Consider the following 23,020-nt stretch of genomic DNA (forward strand, 5'->3'; position numbering starts at 1 on the left):
TTTTGTGATGCTGAAAATGTAGTAAATGAACCATGTTATGCAAGAAGTCCCAAACCATCATTCTTTTGGGTTCAAATATACCCATTAAAGGGATAGTCTAGTTAAAATTAAACTTTAATGATTCTGATAAGCAACTTTGTAATTTACTCCTATTATCAAATTTCTTTGTTCTCTTGGTATCTTTATTTCAAAAAGCTGGAATGTAAGCATAGGAGCCGGCCCATTTTTGGTTCAGCACCTGGATAGCGCTTGCTGATTGGATGGCTACATTTAAACACCAATCAGCAAGTGCTACCCAGATGCTGAACAAAAAATGGGACGGCTCCTATGCTTAAATTCCAGCTTTTTAAAATAAAGATACAAAGAGAACAAAGAAAAATAGATAATTAGAGACAATTAGAAAGTTGATTAAAATTGCACGATCTATCTGAATCATATAAGTTTAATGTTGACTATACTTATCCCTTTAAGGTGATTTCTTGCAGTTATTTATTGGTGAAACTTAAATGTTTTGTACATAATGATTAGCTTTGTAAGTTTAGATTTATTGTGAACCTTTCTTTTCAAGAGCCTGGACAAAGTCATAATGGAAATGAGCACGTGTGAAGAACCTCGCAATTGCAATGGACCTTCACCATTGGTGACCGCATCAGGGCAAAGGTGAGTCACACTGAAATAATTCCATAACAATGTAACATGTTAAAGGGACAGTCTAGTCAAATCAAACTTTTATGATTTGGATAGGACATGCAATTTTAAACAACTTTCCAATTTACTTTTATTATCAAATTTGCTTTGTTCTTTTGGTATTCTTTGTTGAAAGCTAAACCTAGGTAAGCTCATATGCTAATTCCTAAGGCCTTAAAGGTCGCCTCTGTATTTTGATAGTTTTTCACAGCTAGACAGAGCTAGTTCATGTTTACCATATAGATAACATTGAGCTCATGACTGTGGAGTTACTTTTGAGCCAGCACTGATTGGCTAAAATGCAAAGTCTGTCAAAAGAACTGAAATAAGGGGGCGGTCTGCAGAGGCTTAGATACTAGGTAATCACAGAGGTAAAAAGTATATTAATATAACTATTGGTTATGCAAAACAGGGGAATGGATAATAAAGGGATTATCTATCTTTTTAAACAATAAAAAATCTGGAGTGAACTGTCCCTTTAAGGTTTGTTGAAAGAACATATGTATTATGATTAACTTGGCAAACATTAGATATTATTCAGTCATGCTTACTAGTCTGCAATATTGGAACACCTGTTGCTGCTACGAAAAACAATGGACTGTATACTAAAAGTTTTCACTAAACTAGGTTACAACAACTTTAAAACATCAAACTTATATTAATGCTTTTTTAATGGATTTCATAAAAGTTATGTTTTATTCCGAATAAAGAAAACAATTTTATATTTGTTGGAACCCTCCCTCTTCTTTTTTTTTTTGAATCCTCATTAAAAACTCAGAAAATCTAAATTAAATACATTTATTTATTTTTAAAGGGACAGTATACACCAATTTTCATATAACTGCATGTAATAGAAACTACTATAAAGAAGAATATGCACAGATACTGATCTAAAAATCCAGTATAAAACCTTCTAAAAACTTACTTAGAAGCTTTTATGATGTTAGGCTGGGACACCCAGTGAAAGGGGCTGGGTAAACGGGAACAGCAGACACTTTCCCCTCCCCCTTCATATGGAAATACATTATACAAACAGGGGCCGCAGGAATCTGTAGACATCAGTATACATCTAAAACATTGGGGCTTGGTTAGAAGTCTGAAAATCATTACAATATTATTAAAAAAATAAGCAAAACTATAAATTTTTACAAAAACTCTTCCAGTTGGGTATATAAATGGATCATCAAAAAAAAAAACATTTGTGCAAAGATAAATCAAATGTACAATTTCCATTTAAGTATTAACACGAAAAAAATATTTTTGAATAGAGATAGGAGAATGTTTAGGAAAGGCTGCAGCCAAAACTACTGCACTAATGTTTATGAACTTTGGCATAGAAGTGGGATAGGGGATTTCTAGATTGGTCTGGAATAAATCATAGATAAATAAAACTTGCATTATAAAGATGTTATATGCTCATGTGTGGGAAAAAAGGGTAGACTGTGTTTATTTAAATCTACTTTTGGATTATATCAATGTAAAGTGTCCTAGGTAGTCATAACTTTTTTAAATAGATTTGTAGTTAAAGGGACATAATACATATGCTAAATCAATTGAAAGTGATGCAGTATAACTGTAAAAAGCTGACAGGAAAATATCACCTCAGCGTCTCTATGTAAAAAAGGAAGATATTTTACCTCACAATTTCCTCAGCTCAGCAGAGTAAGTTCTGTGTGAAAAGTTATACTCAGCTGCTGCCCAGCTGCAGGTAAAAAAAAAAATAATAAAATGAAGAAATGAACTACAGCCAATCAGCATCAACAGTGCTGAGGCCATGAACTCTTTTACTTTGATTTCATGAGATTTGACTTAACTCTCAAGAGATTTCATAGTAAACTTGCTTAAACTGAATAGGGAAATAATGAGTGTGCACGAATACTCGCTCCTTTCGCTGTCCCGGGACAGACATACTGATTTTCTGCTTAGAAGTCATTTACAATGGGATGTGGCTACTGAGGAACTTTTGAGGTAACTTTCTTTTTTACATAGAGATGTTCAGGTGATATTTTCTAGTCAGCTTTTTACAGCTATACTGCATCACTTTCAAGTGTTTTAACATTTGGGTATCATGGCCCTTTAAGTAGGATAACGCACTATTATTACAAACTTGAAAGTGTTATAAATTAAGTTGCTAACTTAGATTACTGGCTTTTAAAATGAGCTTGGAATATATTGAAGCTGTTCATACTATTCAAGTATCAGAGCTCAGACTTAAATTTCTTAAGCAAACATGAATGATTCAATGCTAACTTACCATAAAGGTGCATTCTAATTTGTTAGTAATATGTTTAACCCCTGTGAATGGGTTAAGTACATTATCAAACCTCTGCTGCTTCTGTGTTACTCAAGTTGACAATACAGCTTTTAAGCAAATGAAAAGCAGTTTTACATGCATATGCTCCAATTATTGTTTAAGGAGTGCAACTTTCAATATGTATTCAATTATTTTGAAGGGAGGTTGTTTAAAAGAGCTTCACTTATATTGGGATTGTTCTTGGCTTTGACACTCTTACCCTTTTTGTGCAATGTGTTGCAGCTAAGAGGCTGGGGCATTTTAATTTATCATATGCCTAGAGGTAAACTCATTTGGAAAAAGTAGGGATATAGCTTAACAGAAATGCAAAACTAAAAGGACATAAACCACATTGGGATTGTAATATAAACTGTTAAATTTTGCATAGTAAAATAAAAGTTAAATTATACTTTTTGCCCTTTTTTTCTGTAATTTAACTCTTAAAACAGTGTTTTTTTTCTAATTCCAAGACATTAAATCTGTTATATGCACCTCCACTTACACTATATGCCCAAACGTATATGGACACCTTGATTAATTACTGAGTTTAGGTGTTTCAGCCACACCCATTGCTATATAAAATCAAGCACATAACCATAAAATATCTGTAGACAAACATTGGCAGTAAAATTGTACTGAAAAGCTCAGTGACTTTAAACATGACACCGTCATATGATGCCACCTTTGGCATAATTCAGTTTGTGAAAGGTCTGCCTCATTCAGCTGTAAGTGCCACTATTATGAATTGGAAGCATCTTGGAGGAACAGAGTGGTAGACCAAGCAAACTCACAGAGTGGGGCTGCCGAGTGCTTAAGTACATAACATGTAAAACTCATCTATCATCTGTTGCATCCCTCGCTACAGAGTTCCAAACTGCCTCTGGAAGAAAAATCAGCACAATAACTGTTCATTTGTAGCTTCATGAAGTGGATTTCCATTCCCAAGCAGCTGTGCACAAGCCTCGCAACAGCATGTACAATGCCAAGCATTGGCTGGGGTGGTGTTAAGCACGCTAGTGAAAAGTGTTCTCTGGAGGGATGAATCAAACTTCACTGTCTTGCATTCTGATGAAAGAATATGGATGTGGCAAATGACAGAAAAAATGCTACCTACCGAAATGTATAATGTCCCGTAAAGTTTGGTGGAGAAGGGATAATAGTCTTGGGCTGTTTCTCAGGTTTGGGCTAGGCTCCTTTGTTCCAGTGAAGGATCATCTGAATGCTACAGGATACAGACATTTTAGACAACTAGGTGCCTTCAACTTTGAGGAAATAGTTTAAGGAGGGCTCTTTCCTGTTCCAGCATGACTGTGCCTCTGTGCACAAAACAAGCTACATGATGACATGATTTGAAGACTTTTATGTGGAGGAACTTTAGTGGCCGCATAGAGCCCTAATCTCAACCCCACTGAACACCTGTGGGAGGAATTAGAACAACGATTATGAACCAGACCTTCTCAACCAACATCAATCAGTGCCTTCCAAATACTTTTTTTTGCTGAATGGGCACAAATTCCCAAAGTCTCACTTCAAAATCTTTCAGAAAGCTTTCCCAGAAGAGTGGAGGCTGCAGGGGACACACGACTCAATATTAATGCCAATGGTTATGGAATTGGATTTCAAACAAGCTAATATGGTATGTGTGTCCCTAATTTGCCTCAGCAGAGATTATCAGATAAGCAACTTTAATGAAAGAGGCTAGCCTTGTCTACTCCTTTAACAAATCTGGATTGTCCTCTTTAAATGAGTCCAGTGGTGAGGCTGAGTTTGGCTATTGAATAACTATTACAACAAACAAGCTTAGACAACGGAAAACTATTGCTTTACATTTCTATTAAGAAAATACTGAAACCAGGACATTATTTTTTTTTTAATTTTTCATCTTTTAAATATTAGAAATAATTTAAAATCTGACATTAACCCCTTAATGACTAGCGATGTATGAGACTGTGCTATTTTAACAAGCCGGGAGGAGGGAGTTAAGACCCATGCTGTTACAACCAGACAAACCCTTAACAACCAGCGACGTACAGGGTACATCGCACTCGTTAAGGGGTTAAACTGTTGTATTTGAGTAGATGTATTTTGCACATATATCCTGACCAGTTTCTTTCTATTTTTAAAACTATAAAACATTGTTTTTTTTGCACTGAGACACGGCAGAATATGGTTTAGCTGCGCACTTACCACTGCACAGCTGACTTTCTGCTATAATCCTGTAACATAATAATAATAATAATAATAAATGTGTTAATTAATAATTGTTTAATTATTTGTTGTGTGAATTCCAGCATTAAAATCATTACAGCAATATTATTGTGACCGGAGCATATGTCATGGTTTTTGAAGCATTTCTAAACATAGGAAGTCTTCTGTGACTAAATATATAAACACTGACTTGCTGAAGTGAGAATTATTTGTAGAAGTGTAGTGCACATTGCAACATGTATGACCTTACATAATATTGTTGATTTTCTGTTCCCAATGGTGCATTAACTTCAGATTTGTATATAGAGCTAAGAAGTATGTACATAGAAAAGTTTCATTGTGTTCAAAGTGATGTGAATGTCACAAAAATAGCATTCATATATTTGATTGTTTAGTTAACAAAAAAAGAGTCACTCTATAAATTAAGTAGTGAACTAAGAGTCATGCAAGTGCATAAAAATCGTCATTATAGTCCATCGTTCTACTTTATTTTAAAATAATCATGAAGGTAATAGGTGATTTTATGATTTGTCAGTGTGGTACTTGGTGTATTGGGGTTCTTCTATTTTACTTTTAATGTTACTTTCAAAAATCATCCTTAGAAAAGATGAATATATTTTCTATAATTTCTACTTTGTAGAAGCTGATATTAAATAAAGACATAGATTGCACATTTGCTGATTGCCTTTCTGTTCCTGATCCTTCACAATCTACTTTCACGATCTGTATATAAACCTTTGTTTGCAGCAGTTGTTAGATGACTTCATACCATGAAAAAACATGTTAGATACATAAAGTTAGGACGCAACATAAAACAATATTCAAAGTCCTTATGAACTGAGTATTTAGTATTTTTTTTAGTGATATCAGAAACTACTTTTTATTTTCTTATAGCTCTAAATGCTTTGTTAGATATCTGATCCATTTTATAATTATTTACATGCAATTGTGATACCGTGGTTGTATAAAATCGCTGTATCTGAATATGAAATTAAATCTCCTTTATATCAAATTGAGTAGACCAATATACCCACAATACTATTCTGTTCAAGAAGACCTCACGTCCGTCAGTCCTCATGTTTCTGAATGTGAAAATCCATTCTCCCAGTTGTTTTTCTTTGTACACTGCCTATCCTATATGTGTGTCTGTGTTGATTTAGAGCAGTGCAAGACAACAAGCTTTCATTGCCGTTCCTAAATCCTGAAAAGTCACAGAACATTTTTATAAAAATAATTCTTATTGGATCAACATAAAGAGAGAGGTGTTCTGTTGGATAAAAAAATGGGGGGGGGGGATATATTTCAGTGTGTTATGTAAAGATGTAAAGCCAGACAAAATCTTCAGGTTACAGTACAAATGTTGTTTGGAATTTGGGAAGGAAATATAGTTATAAATGTTTAATAGTGATGTATAGTCAGAATTTTAAAGAAAAAAGGAAAATAACTTCAACAATAAATGTATATTGGTAAATGAATAGATTTTTTTAACGTTTTCATTTCTTATACATTTTCTATTTTATTTTTGCAGCTTTCTCTTACTATATTTATGATTTACACTGATTTTATCTCGGCTCACCCTAGACAGTATTTACCAGTATGCGATCCTTATTCATAGTGCGGTTTGGACAGAAATAACCACTCCCCAGTTTACCAGTTTAAAATATTGACACCTTCTACTCAGTTCTAACTATCCTCTAATTGGCAGAACTAAATAGCTTATGCCCTTAACATTGGCTCAGGCATTCCCACCAAGTAGACAGCACATATTGAGGCTAGGACTCTTCTAATTCTGCTCTGCAAGTTGCGGCAGGCTATATTCTAAAGCTGTTCTTAATTTTAGATGGAAGAACCTGCTCAGGTGACTGTTACCCAGTTAAAGCCAGCCTTCAGTGTAAAAAGGCAAGGAACTTCCTTTTTTGTTATCAGCTTAAAGGGACAGTATACACCAATTTTCATATATCTGCATGTAATAGACACTACTATAAAGAATAATATGCACAGATACTGATATAAAAATCCAGTATAAAACCGTTTAAAAACGTACTTAGAAGCTTCCAGTTTAGCTCTGTTTAAAAGGTTACTGGTACACCCACTGCAAGTGGGAAATAAGACCCTCCCCCCCTCCCCCTTCATTTGCATATGAAAAGATCCTTTACACAAACAGAAGCAAGCTGGAGTAGGTATACGTCGGTATTCCAGAGACGGTTGCGGCGCCCGAGGCTCTTATTCGAACAGAGCACTCAGGAGCGTATCTGCCCTCGGCCGAACTCAGAGCATGCTTCGGCATTCTGTCTGTCGACCAAATGTCCGTCAGACAGAATGCTGTTGGCCAAATGTCCGTTGGTATTTTGTCAGAGCACCGGTAAATGTACCTCTTTCTAGAAGGATTGATCTCAACCTTATGGTCATTTGATGCAGATCTGTCTCCTTCTGAACTTTGTCAGATGGCAGTCTGAAAAACGCCCAACGTTTCTTATCCTGCTAGGAACTTAGTGTATGACCATGAGCAACAGAAAGATTTGAAATAAATAAATGAATTACTGTATATTATTTCACAAATGTAGTTTGCTCAGTATTTATCTTTTGGCTTCTTTCTCACCTAACCTTATACTGATTTGCATTTATTCTCTGTGGTGAATATTTGTCTAGGGTGAGCTAAGATAACAAGATATGAAATCCAAATCTATTCTATGTTTTGGTTCATATCTCTAGAAAATATTCACCAGGTTCCTTTCCCTTCCAGTGCACTGGGAAAAGAGGGGTTATTTCTGTCCATTTCTCTTAAAGGGACACTATACACTAGGGCTGCACAAAAAATCGCATATGCAATTTAAAACCATGATTAATTGCCGCAATTTAAAAACCGCGAGAGTATGCAATTTTTAGGCCCGCCCCCTATGACATCACCTATGACATACAGGAGGACTGGCTGCAACTGTTCAATGCGCGCAGGCTTCTGTAGGGAAAAGGAGGTGGGGGGAGTAGAGAGGATATGCAGGAGCTGCGCTATGGAGGAATTTCCCGGTTTGCCTCAGCTCTGATGGCAGCAGTCACAGCTGTCTACACAGATAAAGGGCTAGATTTATCAATGCTGAGGCGTACAGGGGCGTGTATACGCGCCCCTGTACGCCTCAGCTCGCCTGTGGCGGGGCGAAATTACCCGCAGGTAATTAACATTGCACACGAGCGCAATTTTGCGCTCGCGTGCAATCCCGCCCCCTGCCCGCGCACAGCCAATCACGCGCGGACAGGAGCTGTCAATCTCCTTGGTCGGACTCGACCGAGGAGATTTAATTTCGCCACAATAGAGGTGGCGAAGATGTTAGGGAAGCAGCGGTCTGGTGACCGCTGCTTGATAAATTGCGGCGAGCAAGTTCTTGTGAGAACTTGCTGCCGCAGGGGCTTGATAAATCTAGCCCTTAATAAAGCCTGTTTACATAGAAAAAATTAAGCCTCTTCTTTTAAAGAAAGTATTTATTGTTATTGACGCAAACAGTTCAGAAAGTGCACCACGGAAAATAGCTCAGACAGTGAAGTACAAGTGCACTTTTACTCTACTGTCTGATCTATTTTCCATAGTGCACATTCTGAAATGTTTTTAAACCCTTCAACAAGACTTTCTTTAAAGAAGAGTCTTCGTTTTTGAAAGATATATTTTTTTTCGATGTATGGGAAGTTCATATGTTAATCATACCACAGTTAGAATGACTGCCCAAGAACATATGACAATGTTGTGTCAAAAAGACCTAAGAACTGGCTAGTGGCTAATATGTAACCACAACACAGGCAGCTAATTTTTTGTGGTTTGTATTTTTATGCTCCGAGTGTATTGGACATTGAAAAATGCTTACATTAAGATTCTGTAGTGTTAAAGGGACACTGAACCCAATTTTTTTCTTTTGTGATTCAGATAGAGCATGCAATTCTAAGCAACTTTCTAATTTACTCCTATTAGCAAATGTTCTTGATTCACTTGGTATCTTTATTTGAAATGCAAGAATGTAAGTTTAGATGCCGGCCCATTTTTGGTGAACAACCTGGGTTGTTCTTGCTGATTGGTGGATACATTTATCCACAAATAAACAAGTGCTGTCCAGGGTTCTGGACTTACTTTTTCAAATAAAGATAGCAAGAGAATGAATAAAAATTGATAATAGGAGTAAATTAGAAAGTTGCTTAAAATTGCATGCTCTATCTGAATCACGAAAGAATTTTTTTGGTTCAGTATCCCTTTAACCCCTTAATGACAGAGGACGTGCCAGGTACGTCATCTAAAAAACTCCCCTTAACGACAATTGACATACCTGGCACGTCCTCTGCGGTTTGAAGTGATCATGATCGCTTCCAGGGTATTGTAGTGATGCCTCGATATTGAGGCATCGGCCATTGATGCTAACGTTTGTTGGTGGGTGGGAGCTGCTTCTGGGAGGAGGGTGGGCGGTACGATGTTGTTAGCATCCGAATCCGGTCTGGCTATGATGATCGCCGTTGTTGGCAGTGGCTTCCGGGGGGGCGGGTGGGGGCTTGCGTGCGCCAAATATGCACTCATTTAAAAAAAAAAAATGTATTGATGCAGATGGAGGGGAGATCTCAGATGTTTTGTAAGGGATCTGGAAGGGGAAGGGATGTAGATTATTGAGGGGGCAGCTACACTACAGAAAACAAATGTTTGATATAAAAAAAAAAAAAAAAAACTTTTTTGGGGGGCAAATTTGGCACTAGCAGACAGCTGCCAGTACTCAAGATGGTGGCAAATAGGTAGAGGGGGGAGGGTTAGAGAGATGTATGGAGAGGATCAGGGAGGTTGGGGGCTAAGGGGGGATCCATCACTGCAGACTGTATGTAAAAAATAAATAAAAAAATGCTTTTTATTTCAGTACTGGCAGACTTTCTGCCAGTACTTAAAGGGACACTGAACCCAAATTTTTTCTTTCATTATTCAGATAGAGCATGCAATTTTAAGCAACTTTCTAATTAACTCCTATTATCAAATTTTCTTCATTCTCTTGGTATCTTTATTTGAAATGCAAGAATGTAAGTTTAGATGCCGGCCCATTTTTTGTTCTTGTTGATTGGTGGATAAATTCACCCACCAATAAACAAGTGCTTTCGATGGCTTATATACCTTCTTTTTCAAATAAAGAAAGCAAGAGAACGAAGAAAAATTGATAATAGGAGTAAATTAGAAAGTTGCTTAAATTTGCATGTTCTATCTGAATCATAAAATAAAAAATTTGGGTTCAGTGTCCCTTTTAAGATGGCGGTGACAATTGTGAGGTGGGGGAGGGAAGAGAGCTGTTTGAGGGTGGTCAGGGAGGGATCAGGGGGTGGGATGTGTCAGGTGGGAGGCTGATCTCCACACTAAAGCTAAAAATTAACCCTACAAGCTACCTAATTAACCCCTTAACTGCTGGGCATATTGCAAGTGTGGTGCGCAGCAGCATTTAGCTGCCTTCTTATTACCAAAAAGCAACGCCAAAACAATGTATGTCTGCTATTTCTGAACAAAGGGGATCCTAGAGTAGCATTTACAACCATTTTTGCCATAATTGCACAAGCTGTTTGTAAATAATTTCAGTGAGAAACCTAAAATTGTGAAAAATTTTACTTTTTCTTATTTGATCGCATTTGGCGGCGAAATGGTGGCATGAAATATACCAAAATGGGCCTAGATCAATACTTTTGGTTGTCTACTACACTACACTAAAGCTAAACTTAACCCTACAAATTAACCCTACAAGCTCCCTAATTAACCCCTTCACTGCTGGGCATAATAAACGTGTGGTGTGCAGCGGCATTTAGCGGCCTTCTAATTACCAGAAAGCAACGCCAAAGCCATATATGTCTGCTATTTCTGAACAAAGGGGATCCCAGAGAAGCATATAAAACCATATATGCCATAATTGCACAAGTTGTAAATAATTTCAGTGAGAAACCTAAAGTTTGTGAAACAATTTGTGAAAAAGTGAATAATTTTTTTTATTTGATCACATTTAACGGTAAAATGGTGGCAGGAAATATACCATAATGGGCCTAGATCAATACTTTGGGATGTCTTCTAAAAAAAAATATATACATGTCAATGGATATTCAGGTATTCCTGACAGATATCAGTGTCCCAATGTAACTAGCGCTAATTTTGAAAAAAAGTGGTTTGGAAATAGGAAAGTGCTACTTGTATTTATTGCCCTATAACTTGCAAATAAAGCAAAGAACATGTTAACATTGGGTATTTCTAAACTCAGGAACTATTTAGCATGGGTGTTTTTTTTTGGTTGTAGATGTGTAACAGATTTTGGGGGTCAAAGTTAGAAAAAGTGTGTTTTTTTCCATTGTTTCCTCATATTTTATATTATTTTTAATAGTAAATTATAAGATATGATGAAAATAATGGTAACGTTAGAAAGTCCATTTAATGGCGAGAAAAACGGTATATAATATGTGTCGGTACCTTTAAATGAGTAAGAGGAAAATTACAGCTAAACACAAACACCGCAGAAATGTAAAAATAGCCTTGGTCCCAAACGGACAGAAAATGGAAAAGTGCTGTGGTCACTAAGGGGTTAAATAAAATTTTTAGTGAAAAATTAACGTGTTATAGTCATTTTATAAGAAAATCGTGTTTTTTGGGTCCAAAAACACGATTTTCATTTGTTTCCATATCGCCCAGTCCTACTATACACTAGATTTTTCTTTGCATAAATGTTTTGTAGATGATCCATTTATATAGCCTATACAGTTTTTTTAAAAAAAAAATAAGTATAGTTTTGCTTATTTTTAAATAATATTGCGCTGATTTTCAGACTCCTAACCAAGTCCCAAAGTTTTAGAATTATACTGTTTGTGTAAAGAGTCTTTTCATATGTAGAGGAAGTGGGGGGGGGGGGGCGGCAGTGTCTTCTCTTTTTTCTATAGAACCACTTGCAGTGGGTGTTCCAGCTAACCTTTTCAACAGAGCTAAACTGGGATCTTCTAAGTACGTTTTTAAACGGTTTTATACTGGATTTTTATATCATTTTATGTGCATCTTATTCTTTATAGTAGTGTCTATTACATGCAGTTATATGAAAATTGGTGTATACTGTCCCTTTAAGGTAGGGGATCTCTCACATCTGAGTATTGCCTAGGGATATGAGCCAAGATATAGAAACGTATGGATTTTAGATTTAATTTCTTGCTTTCTTTTTTTTCCCAGCGAATATGGTTTTGCTGAGAAAGTAGTTGAAGGAATCTCACTTTCTGTGAATTCTATTATAATACGGATAAAAGCGAAAGCCTTCAATGCATCATTTGAACTTTCCCAGTTAAGGATCTACAGTGTAAATGCAAATTGGCAGCATGGAGATTTGAGGTTTACACGAATCCAAGATCCTCAACGTGGAGAGGTAAGAAATATCTTAAACATGTTCTTTAGCCCAGTACTCATAGCCCTTAGAAAGCTATCTCCTAGGGATTTTGATTACATATATGGTCACTGAGTAGCCAAATCATTTAAAGCAATTATTCATTCTCTCTGAAGCAAATGCGTGTAAGACTTTCAAAATGTATTGAAAAATAAAATTAGGAAAAGGGGAAATTTTAACTGGAGTAGGAGAGAAAGGAAATGCTTAGTTACAGTACACCCAATACTCCTATTAAACATGTTAATATATAGGGGTCAAACATATGTTTTGTAACCAGACGTATTCATCAAGGAATACACCTTAAACATTTATTCATTTGATTCCAATATTCTGACTGAACACATTTTGTAATCATTTAGAAAAACAATTGTTCATATTTCCAAAAAGACAGTTATCAATAAACATTGTCTTTATTTTCAAGTTCTCTTATTGTATTTGTACATTTGTTAGAGACAGGAAAGCGCAAAAGTTCCCTCCCTGATAGAGCTTCACCAACAAAGTACCCCTTGTTTAACCCCTTAATGACCGCAGCACTTTTCCATTTTCTGTCCGTTTGGGACCAAGGCTATTTTTACATTTCTGCGGTGTTTGTGTTTAGCTGTAATTTTCCTCTTACTCATTTACTGTACCCACACATATTATATACCGTTTTTCTCGCCATTAAATTGTCTTACCATTATTTTCATCATATCTTATAATTTACTATAAAAAATGTATAAAATATGAGGAAAAAATGAAAAAAAAAACACTTTTTCTAACTTTGACCCCCAAAATCTGTTACACATCTACAACCACCAAAAAAAACATGCTAAATAGTTTCTAAATTTTGTCCTGAGTTTAGAAATACCCAATGTTTACATGTTCTTTGCTTTTTTTGTAAACTATAGGGCCATAAATACAAGTAGCACTTTGCTATTTCCAAACCACTTTTTTTCAAAATTAGCGCTAGTTACATTGGGACACTGATATCTTTCAGGAATCCCTGAATATCCCTTGACATGTATATATTTTTTTAGAAGACATCCCAAAGTATTGATCTAGGCCCATTTTGCTATATTTCATGCCACCATTTCACCGCCAAATGCGATCAAATAAAAAAAATTGTTCACTTTTTCACAATTGTTTTCACAAACTTTAGGTTTCTCACTGAAATTATTTACAAACAACTTATGCAATTATAGCATAAATGGTTGTAAATGCTTCTCTGGGATCCCTTTTGTTCAGAAATAGCAGACTTATATGGCTTTGGCTTTGCTTTTTGGTAATTAGAAGGCTGCTAAATGCCACTGCGCACCACACGTGTATTATGCCCAGCAGTGAAGGGGTTAATTAGGGAGCATGTAGGGAGCTTCTAGGGTTAATTTTAGATTTAGTGTAGTGTAGTAGACAACCCCAAGTATTGATCTAAGCCCATTTTGGTATATTTCATGCCACCATTTCACCGCCAAATGCGATCAAATTAAAAAAAAACGCAAAATTTTTCACAATTTTAGGTTTCTCACTGAAATTATTTACAAACAGCTTGTTCACTTATGGCACAAATGGTTGTAAATGCTTCTCTGGGATCCCCTTTGTTCAGAAATAGCAGACATATATGACTTTGGCATTGCTTTTTGGTAATTAGAAGGCCGCTAAATACTGCTGCGCATCACACGTGTATTATGGCTAGCAGTGAAGGGGTTAATTAGGTAGTTTGTAGGGAGCTTGCAGGGTTAATTTTAGCTTTAGTGTAGAGATCAGCCTCCCACCTGACACATCCCACCCCCCTGATCCCTCCCAAACAGCTCCCTTCCCTCCCCCACCCCACAATTGTCCCAGTCATCTTAAGTACTGGCAGAAAGTCTGCCAGTACTCAAATAAAAGTTTTTTTTAAAAAAAAATAGTTTTTTTAAGCATATTTACATATGCTTCTGTGTAGGATCCCCCCCCTTAGCCCCCAACCTCCCTGATCCCCCCCCCAAAACAGCTCTCTAACCCTCCCCCTCTGCCTTATTGGGGGCCATCTTGGGTACTGGCAGCTGTCCAGTCTCCGGTGCAGAGAGGGCCACAGAGTGGCTCTCTCTGCACCGGATGGCTAAAAAATGTTATTGCATGATGCCTCGATATTGAGGCATCCTGCAATAACCGGAAAGCATCTGGAAGTGATCAGGATCGCTTCTAGCTGCTTTCCAGAACGAGGACGTGCAGGGTACTTCCTTGGTCGTTAACTGACTTTCTTTTGAGGACGTACCCTGCACGTCCTCAGTCGTTAAGGGGTTAATGAACATGGTATCAGGGCTGCCAGCTTGGCATTTATTTCTTACTTTATTACATTTTATACAAATAGCTGGTGGTATACCAGATTCATTAGGATTTTGTCGCACCCAGCTAGAGATCTGGGTGTTAAATGTTACCACAATCCAATAAATCTGTTTTTGCAATGCTGAAAGGCAACCATGTCTGTTTCACAATAGAAATCCAAGCTGAAATGTAAAGATTAATGCCGCGATCAATAATTTGTTCTTTTACACTGCTCCTTGATTCAGTATTGAATCTCTGTATTATTGATGTTTATGTGAATGATTTTCTTTTATATTGATATTTTACAGGTGTTAACATTCAAAGAGATAACCTGGCAGATGATTAGAATAGAAGCCGATGCCATTCAAAATAGTGATCACGAATTAATGAGCGCTCCTGTTCGGCTAATTACAAATCAGTCCAAAATTAGAGTCACTCTGAAGAGGAGGGTGAGTTTCATTTTATGTTTTAACATTGTTTTCCTGCAGAATAAGGCGTCTGGCTCAGCCTCTGCCTTTCCACTTCCATGAAAGCTATTTATTCTGTTTAAAAACTACAATATATGTATTGTTGTAATTATATTGCCCTTCATTTAGTACAATTATTTAATTCATTCATTTAGAGTATTGCTCCTCTCTTACAAAATAAATTCAATATGTTTGGTTTTCTGTATGTTTGTTAAAATCTACTGTATGTGTGCCAGCTATATTTAAATCAGCCTGTTAAAATATACAAAACTATATAAAAACTCACAAATGTACAGGGGGTGAAATTGTACTTATATGTGCATAAATAGATGTGTTTCATCTTTTTTTTTTTTTTATTGCCTTACAGCTAAAAGATTGCAATGTTGTTGCATCAAAGTTAATTTTAATACTGGATGATCTGTTGTGGGTATTAACGGACTCTCAATTGAAAGCTATGGCTCAGTATGCAAAATCACTCAGTGAAGCAATTGAGAAATCCACAGAGCAGAGAAAAAGCAGGGCGTCTGAGCCCACACAGGTGAGATTAATGTAAATGTGTGGTTGTAGTCATTTAGTCAATAGCATGAAATATAGGTTGAAGGGCCATTAAACATCAAACTTACCTGCAAGGTATGTACAGCTTTTCAGTACCTACATAATAAAAGTTACTTGCGTTGATGTAAAGCCGGCCCATGAAGTACATTTCTGTACCCCTCTTTAGTGTTTATCAATTTTGGGTTTGTATCTTCCTGGCTGAGCAAGTTTCTTTATTTTTCCTGTAGGCAGTGACACAGCTTTTTATATGCCTTACAATATACCCATAGAAATTGAGTGGAGTGCGCTTCTGCTGTTCTGCAACAGTGGCCCACACTTCTCTATGCATGTGACGACTGCAGACCAACGTGAACGCTCTTTGCTTACTGCCTGTGGGGTAGCGGTATGGCATTTTTTTGAAAGCACTTTTTGCCTGCAAGAAAATAAACTCTTTCATCAAGGGGTGGCCAAGGCTGTTTGCTTTTTTTTTTTTTTAAAGAAAACTGATATCCTTTAGTAATGCTGTACATACATTTCAGAGATATTTTACATTCATTTTTCCTTTAAGAGGGAGAGGTCAATGCATACTTGCAATCTCTCTTACCTCCAAGGTGAAAGCTTACATTTATATGTCATCTGTTTAAAAAATGTCTACATTTCTAGCATAGATATTGTGCTAGAAATTTTGTTTAAATCTTAATTTTAAGGTGCATTAAATATTAACTTACATGGAATTATATAATTATGTATTTCAGTATGGCATTAATTAAGGCAGTGCTGCCTGTAGTCTATTACATTGATCACACAGTTCAGTCATTCACTGCTGTGGGAAAGTGTGTGAATACTATTAATACTTTTCTCTGCAGAACTCTGTGCCTCCAGCAAGCTCCCAGGCGAAAACACAGCAAACATCAACAACCGCCGAGCAAAACCAGGCTATTTTAAAGTTATTTAGTGATTTTGATATTAAGGAAACCTCATACCATCTGATTATCTCACACTTGGACTTTCACATTTGTGATGATGTTCATGCCAAAGAAAATGGTAATAATAGAAGAATTTAGCATGTTTGCAGTAGGCAAGAGTCTGTTTTCTTCATGCTTCAGTTTTTCAATTTTGTAATATTCAAAATTCTTCTTTGACAGATAATATTTAAAAAAAATGAGAATTCTAATGAATTTGTTTTATAGCATTTACCAGACGTATTACTGGAGGCGCCATGCAGTTATCCTTCAGCCAGCTGACTGTTGACTACTATCCGTGCCACAGAGCAGGTATGATACTACATACTACTATTTTATACCTTTGCTTAATTGTGAATGGCTGTAATGGTTGGGGGGGAGCTCAGTGCAGGTGCTGGAATTGACTACTCTGCAGCCACACAGGGAGATTGACCACAGGGTCTGGACATTAATCTCTGCCACCTCCAATCCTCAGCATCAGAAAGACAAATGCCAGTGCAAGTGAAGCTATAGCATCAGGCTTGGCAGATGACTGAGGAAAGCAATTTCCATGCACCATTTACTATTTTTTAGTTGCTATTGTGCCATTGCTCCAAATATATGCATACACACATATACACCCACACTATATGGCCAAAACTATGTGGTCACCTGACCATCACACCTATATGAGGTTGTTATAAATCCCTTTCCAAAACCACAGGCATTAATATGTAGTTGAACACCCTTTTTGGTAATAATAGCTTTCTGAGAAGGCTTTCCACAAGATTTTGGAGTGAGTCAGTGGAATTTGTACCCATTCAGCCAAAAGAGAATTAGTGAGGTCAGGTAGTGATTTTGGACAAGAAGGTCTGGCTTGCAATCAGCATTCCAATTCATCCGGAAGGTGTTCATTAAGGTTGAGGTCAGGGCTTTATGCATGCTGCTTGAGTTCCTCAACACCAAACATATCAAAACATGTCTTTATGGACCTTGCTCAGTGCACAGTCATGTCCCCAAACTATTGCCACAAAGTTGGAAGCACCCAGTTGTCTAAAATATTATTGTATCATGTAGCATTAAAATGATCTTTTACTGGAACTAAGGGGCAATCCCACACCTTGGGGGAGACTGGAAGATTTGGTCTAGGGTTGTTTTTCAAACTTTACATTATGCACTATGCATTCTGGTAGGTTGCATTCTCCTTGCATTCCTGCCCAGATTCTTTTGTCGGACTGCCAGATAGTGGAACGGGATTCGTCACTCCAGAAAACACAGTCCAGTGGCGAAATGCTTTCACCACTCCATTTGACGCTTGGCATTGTGCATGTTAATGTGAGGCTTGTGTACAGCTGCTCGGCCATGGAAAGCTATTTCACAAAACTACAAATGAACAGTTCTTGTGATGATGTTTCTTTCAGCGGCAGTTTGGATTTCGTTAGTGAGTTATGAAACAGGTGATAGACTAATTTTACCGATATGTGCTTTAGCACTTTGCACCTCAGCTCTGTGAGTTTGTGTTGTCTACCACTTTATAGTTGGGCTGTTATTGCTCATAGATGATCCCACTTCACCAATAGCACCACCTACAGTTGACCAGGGCAGATCTAATAGTGCAGAAGTTTCAGAAACTTACTTGTAGCAAAGGTGGCATTCTGTGATAGTACCATGTTTAAAGCAACTGAGCTCTTCAGTATGACCTATTGCACTGACAATGTTTTTGTATGGAGATTTTATGGCTATGTTCTGCGTTTTAGAAAGACCTGAACTCAATAATTAGTAGGGTTGTCCACATACTTTTTGCCCTATAGTGTGTACATGTGTGTGTGTATATTAGGCTATATTATGAGTGGAGCAGTAGTTGAAATGTTAAATATATAAATATTTATACATACATATATAGACATGTATATGTATGTATCACAATGTTAAAGCCCTTTGCAGTCCTTTTTCCCCCCCCCAACACCTGAGACCTCCTATATTTGAGCCTTATAACTTTTTTATGCAATATTTTTATTTCATAATTTTTTATTGCATAGTTTTATTATGAGGGTAACTGTACTTTTAAATGTATTTTTGATGTGTTTTGTGACACTTTTTTGTTGATCATAACAGTTAACCGTTCAGAGCTCTGAAGTTGCGGTAATCGTTCTAGCATAAATAGCGATTTAGCTCATGCGTTTGCATTCAGTTTGAACTTGTAATACGATCGGAATGTAACAGTTGCAAAAACCCGATTTCCCTTGCACGCAAACGATAGCGAGCCACTCGTAATGTAGTCCATGGATAGATAATAGTCTACAGTTACTTCTAGGCTTAAACAGAATCCAATATGTCTAATTGTATTAATTATTAACTGTTTTGTTTTTGAGTAAGTATTGTTTATAAAGGTGTTTTCAATTTTTTACATTATAATAGGAGACAGCTGCATTCACTGGATGTACTATGGTGATGCCACAAAAACGAGGTGCTCCTGGGCAGAAGAATTACTGGAGGAGTTTAAATGTAATGTGGATTTGCTTAAACAAGCTGTTAAAGACCATAATTCAGGATCCCCAACAAAATCCGCCCTCAGTGTGTCACAGCAATATGGACAAACAGGTATAGTACTGAAACTAGCTGTCAGTTTGCGCTGATGAAATGAGCATGGAAAGCAGTTGCATAAGGAAAATAATAGTGGTAGTGCCTATTCCTTGTATTTGAGACTTCTTCTCTGCTAATGTAGCCTCTAAGTGATCTGTGACTTACGCTGCGGGAATAGCACTATTTGCCTCAAGTGCTGCAATACTGAACTTTTAACACAGATAAAATGAAAATGTGCCTACAATACATTATGTGAGTCCTAAAAGAGATACTAAACCCACATTTTTTCCCTTTATGATTCGGATAGAGCAGGCAGTTTCTAATTTACTCTTATTATCAATTTGCCCTATCCGAATCATGAAAGGAAACATTTGGGTTTAGTATCCCTTTAATGTTTTTATACTGAGCTCTATAAAATGAGATTTTAACGTTTTCTTCACTACAACAATTGCTGGCCTGACACAGAAGTATCTACTTTCAGATGTAACATTCTTATTCTTATGGCAAACTGCATAATAGACTCACAATGGGATTGGTCTGTGTGTAAATCAATGCTACCACAAGTCTCACATTTTACCTATCAGTCAGGTAGTTTACGAGTTATGCGCGCTATAGGGAAATTAACGAATGCAACAAAAGTTGTGTTATTAAACCCTCTATAGCGCAGCCATTACAAGTTTTCAAACAGCCTGCTTGTGCGTGCAATATGGTGGTTTTAAGCTCCGTACCGCACACAATTCAAGCGCTGTTTTGACGTGCTCGTCCACGCTTTCCCCATAGACATCAATGGGGAGAGGGGGTTAGAAAAAAAACTAACACCTGCGATCGAATGAAAAGCTCCGTAACCCAGCCCCATTGATGTCTATGGGGAAAAATAAAGTTATGTTTAAACCTAACACTCTAATATAAACCCCGAGTCTAAACACCCCTAATCTGCTGCCCCCGACATCATCGGCACCTACATAATGTTATTAAACCCTAATCTTCCGCTCCCGATATCGCCGCCACCTATATAAAGCTATTAACCCCTAATCTGCCGCCCCCAACATTGCTGCCACTATACTAAAGTTATTAACCCCTATTCCCTTGCCTCCAAAATCGCCCACACTATAATAAATCTATTAACCCCTATTCCACCGCTCCCCGACTAAATAAAACTAAATAAAGGTATTAACCCCTAAACCTCTGGCCTGCCACATCACTACCACTAAATAAATCTATTAACCCCTAAACCGCCAGCCCCCACATCGCAACAACTTAAATTAAACTATATATTTACCCCTAACCGTAACCCGAAACCTAACCTTTACCGTAACCCCAACCCTAACACCCTCTAACTTTAACATAATTAAAATAGAGCTAAATTAAACTTACAATTATTAACGAAATAATTCCTATTTAAAACTAAATACATACCTGTGAAATAAAACCTAAGCTGCCTTACACTAAAACCTACCATTACAAAAAAATAACAAAATTATCCAAAACAATAAAAATTATTCCTGTTCTAATACCCTTTAAAAAAAAAAAAAAACACACCAAAATAAAAAACCTAATCTAGAATAAACTACCAATAGCCCTTAAAAGGGCCTTTTGTAGGGTATTGCCCTAAGTTAAACAGCTCTTTTACCTGAAACAAAAAATACAAACACCTACTAACATTACAAACCCCCACCCCCCAAACCCCCAAAATAAAAAAACTATCTAAAAAAACTTAAGCTAACCATTAACCTGTAAAGGGCATTTGTATGGACATTTCCCTTAAAAGGGCATTTAGCTCTTTTGCATTGCCCTGAAAAGGGAATTTAATTTGTTTACGAATAGCCCAAACCCTAAACTAAAAAAAAACCCACCCAAAAACCCTTAAAAAACCTAGCACTAACCCCCGAAGATCCACTTACAGTTTTTGAAGTCCCGCTTCAACGATCTTCATCCAGGCGGCGAAGTCCTCATCCAGGCGGAGAGACGTCTTCATCCAGGCGGCAAAGTCCTCATCCAGGTGGCAAGAAGTCTTCATCCAGGCGGCATCTTCTATCTTCATCCTGGCGGCGAGGTCCTCATCCAAGCGACCTATTCTATCTTCATCCTGGCGGCGCGCAGCGGGTCCACCCTGAAGACATCCGGCGCGGATCATCCTCTTCATTCGGTCGCTGCCGTACACTGAACCTTCAATGCAAGGTACACTATTCAAGATGGCGTCCCTTGCATTCCTATTGGCTGATTTGATTTTAGAAATTCAAATCAGCCAATAGGATGAGAGCTACTGAAATTCTATTGGCTGTTCAAAACAGCCAATAGGATGAGAGCTTCTGAAATTCTATTGGCTGTTCAAATCAAAAAAGTTTTCAAACAGCTTGTGCGTGTGATATGGTGGTTTTAAGCTCCGGACCGCACACAATTCAAGCGCTGTTTTGACGTGCTTGTGCATGCTTTCCACATAGACATAAATGGGGAGAGCGGGTTAGAAAAAAAACTGAACACCTGCGATCACGCAATGAAAAGCTCCGTAACGCAGCCCCATTGATGTCTGTGGGGAAAAATAAAGTTATGCTTAAACCTAACACCCTAACATAAACCCTGAGTCTAAACACCCCTAATCTGCTGCCCCCAACATCGCTGGCACCTACATAATGTTATTAAACCCTAATCTTCCGTTCCCGATATCGCCGCCACCTAAATATAGCTATTAACCCCTAATCTGCCGCCCCAACATCGCCGCCACTATACTAAAGTTATTAACCCCTATTCCGCCGCTCCCCGCCTTCGCCGTAACAAAATAAAGCTATTAAACCTCTGGCCTCCCACATCACTACCACTAAATAAATCTATTAATCCCTAAACTGCCAGCCCCCCACATCGCAACAACCTAAATTAAACTATTTATTAACTCTAACCCTAACGTAACCCTAACCGTAAACCTAAACCTAACACCCCCTAACTTTAACTTAATTAAAATAGAGCTAAATTAAACTTACAATTATTAACTAAATAATTCCTATTTAAAACTTAATACCTGTGAAATAAAACCTAAGCTAGCTACAATATAACTAATAGTTATATTGTAGCTAGCTTAAGTTTTATTTTTATTTCACAGGTAAGTTTGTATTTATTTTAACTAGGTAGACTAGTTAGTAAATAGTTATTAACTATTTACTAACTACCTAGTTAAAATAAATACAAACTTACCTGTGAAATAAAACCTAAGCTGCCTTACACTAAAACCTAACATTTCAAAAAATAACAAGCACTAAAATTGCTAAAAAATAAAAACCTACCATTACAAAAAATAACAAACGAAATTATCCAAAGCAATAAAAATTATTCCTATTCTAATTCCCTTTAAAAAAAAAAAACCACCCCAAAATAAAAAAACCTAATCTAGAATAAGATACCAATAGCCCTTAGAAGGGACTTTTGTTAAACCGCTCTTTTACCTGAAAAAAAATACAAACACCCACTAACGTTACAATCCCCCCCCCCCCCAACCCACAAAATAAAAAAACTATCTATAAAAACCTAAGCTAACCATTGCCCTGAAAAGGGCATTTGTATGGGCATTTCCCTTAAAAGGGCATTTAGCTTTTTTGCATTGCCCTGAAAAGGGCATTTAATTTGTTTATGAAT

At 37.0% G+C, this 23,020-nt stretch overlaps 1 protein-coding gene across 1 annotated transcript in view; it reads left to right on the top strand.

The window, feature by feature from the left end:
* BLTP3B (bridge-like lipid transfer protein family member 3B) overlaps positions 1 to 23,020 on the top strand; it is a 344,497-nt gene that overhangs the window by 156,679 nt on the left and 164,798 nt on the right. The window contains exons 4-10 of the mRNA XM_053718772.1: positions 569 to 660; positions 12,384 to 12,573; positions 15,180 to 15,320; positions 15,706 to 15,876; positions 16,739 to 16,916; positions 17,063 to 17,146; positions 19,232 to 19,414. Of these exons, the coding sequence (XP_053574747.1) occupies positions 569 to 660; positions 12,384 to 12,573; positions 15,180 to 15,320; positions 15,706 to 15,876; positions 16,739 to 16,916; positions 17,063 to 17,146; positions 19,232 to 19,414 (1,039 nt within the window). The remainder of the gene's footprint in view (positions 1 to 568; positions 661 to 12,383; positions 12,574 to 15,179; positions 15,321 to 15,705; positions 15,877 to 16,738; positions 16,917 to 17,062; positions 17,147 to 19,231; positions 19,415 to 23,020) is intronic.

Source organism: Bombina bombina, chromosome 6 (genome assembly GCF_027579735.1).
Source record: "Bombina bombina isolate aBomBom1 chromosome 6, aBomBom1.pri, whole genome shotgun sequence".
Taxonomy (NCBI): Eukaryota; Metazoa; Chordata; class Amphibia; order Anura; family Bombinatoridae; genus Bombina; species Bombina bombina.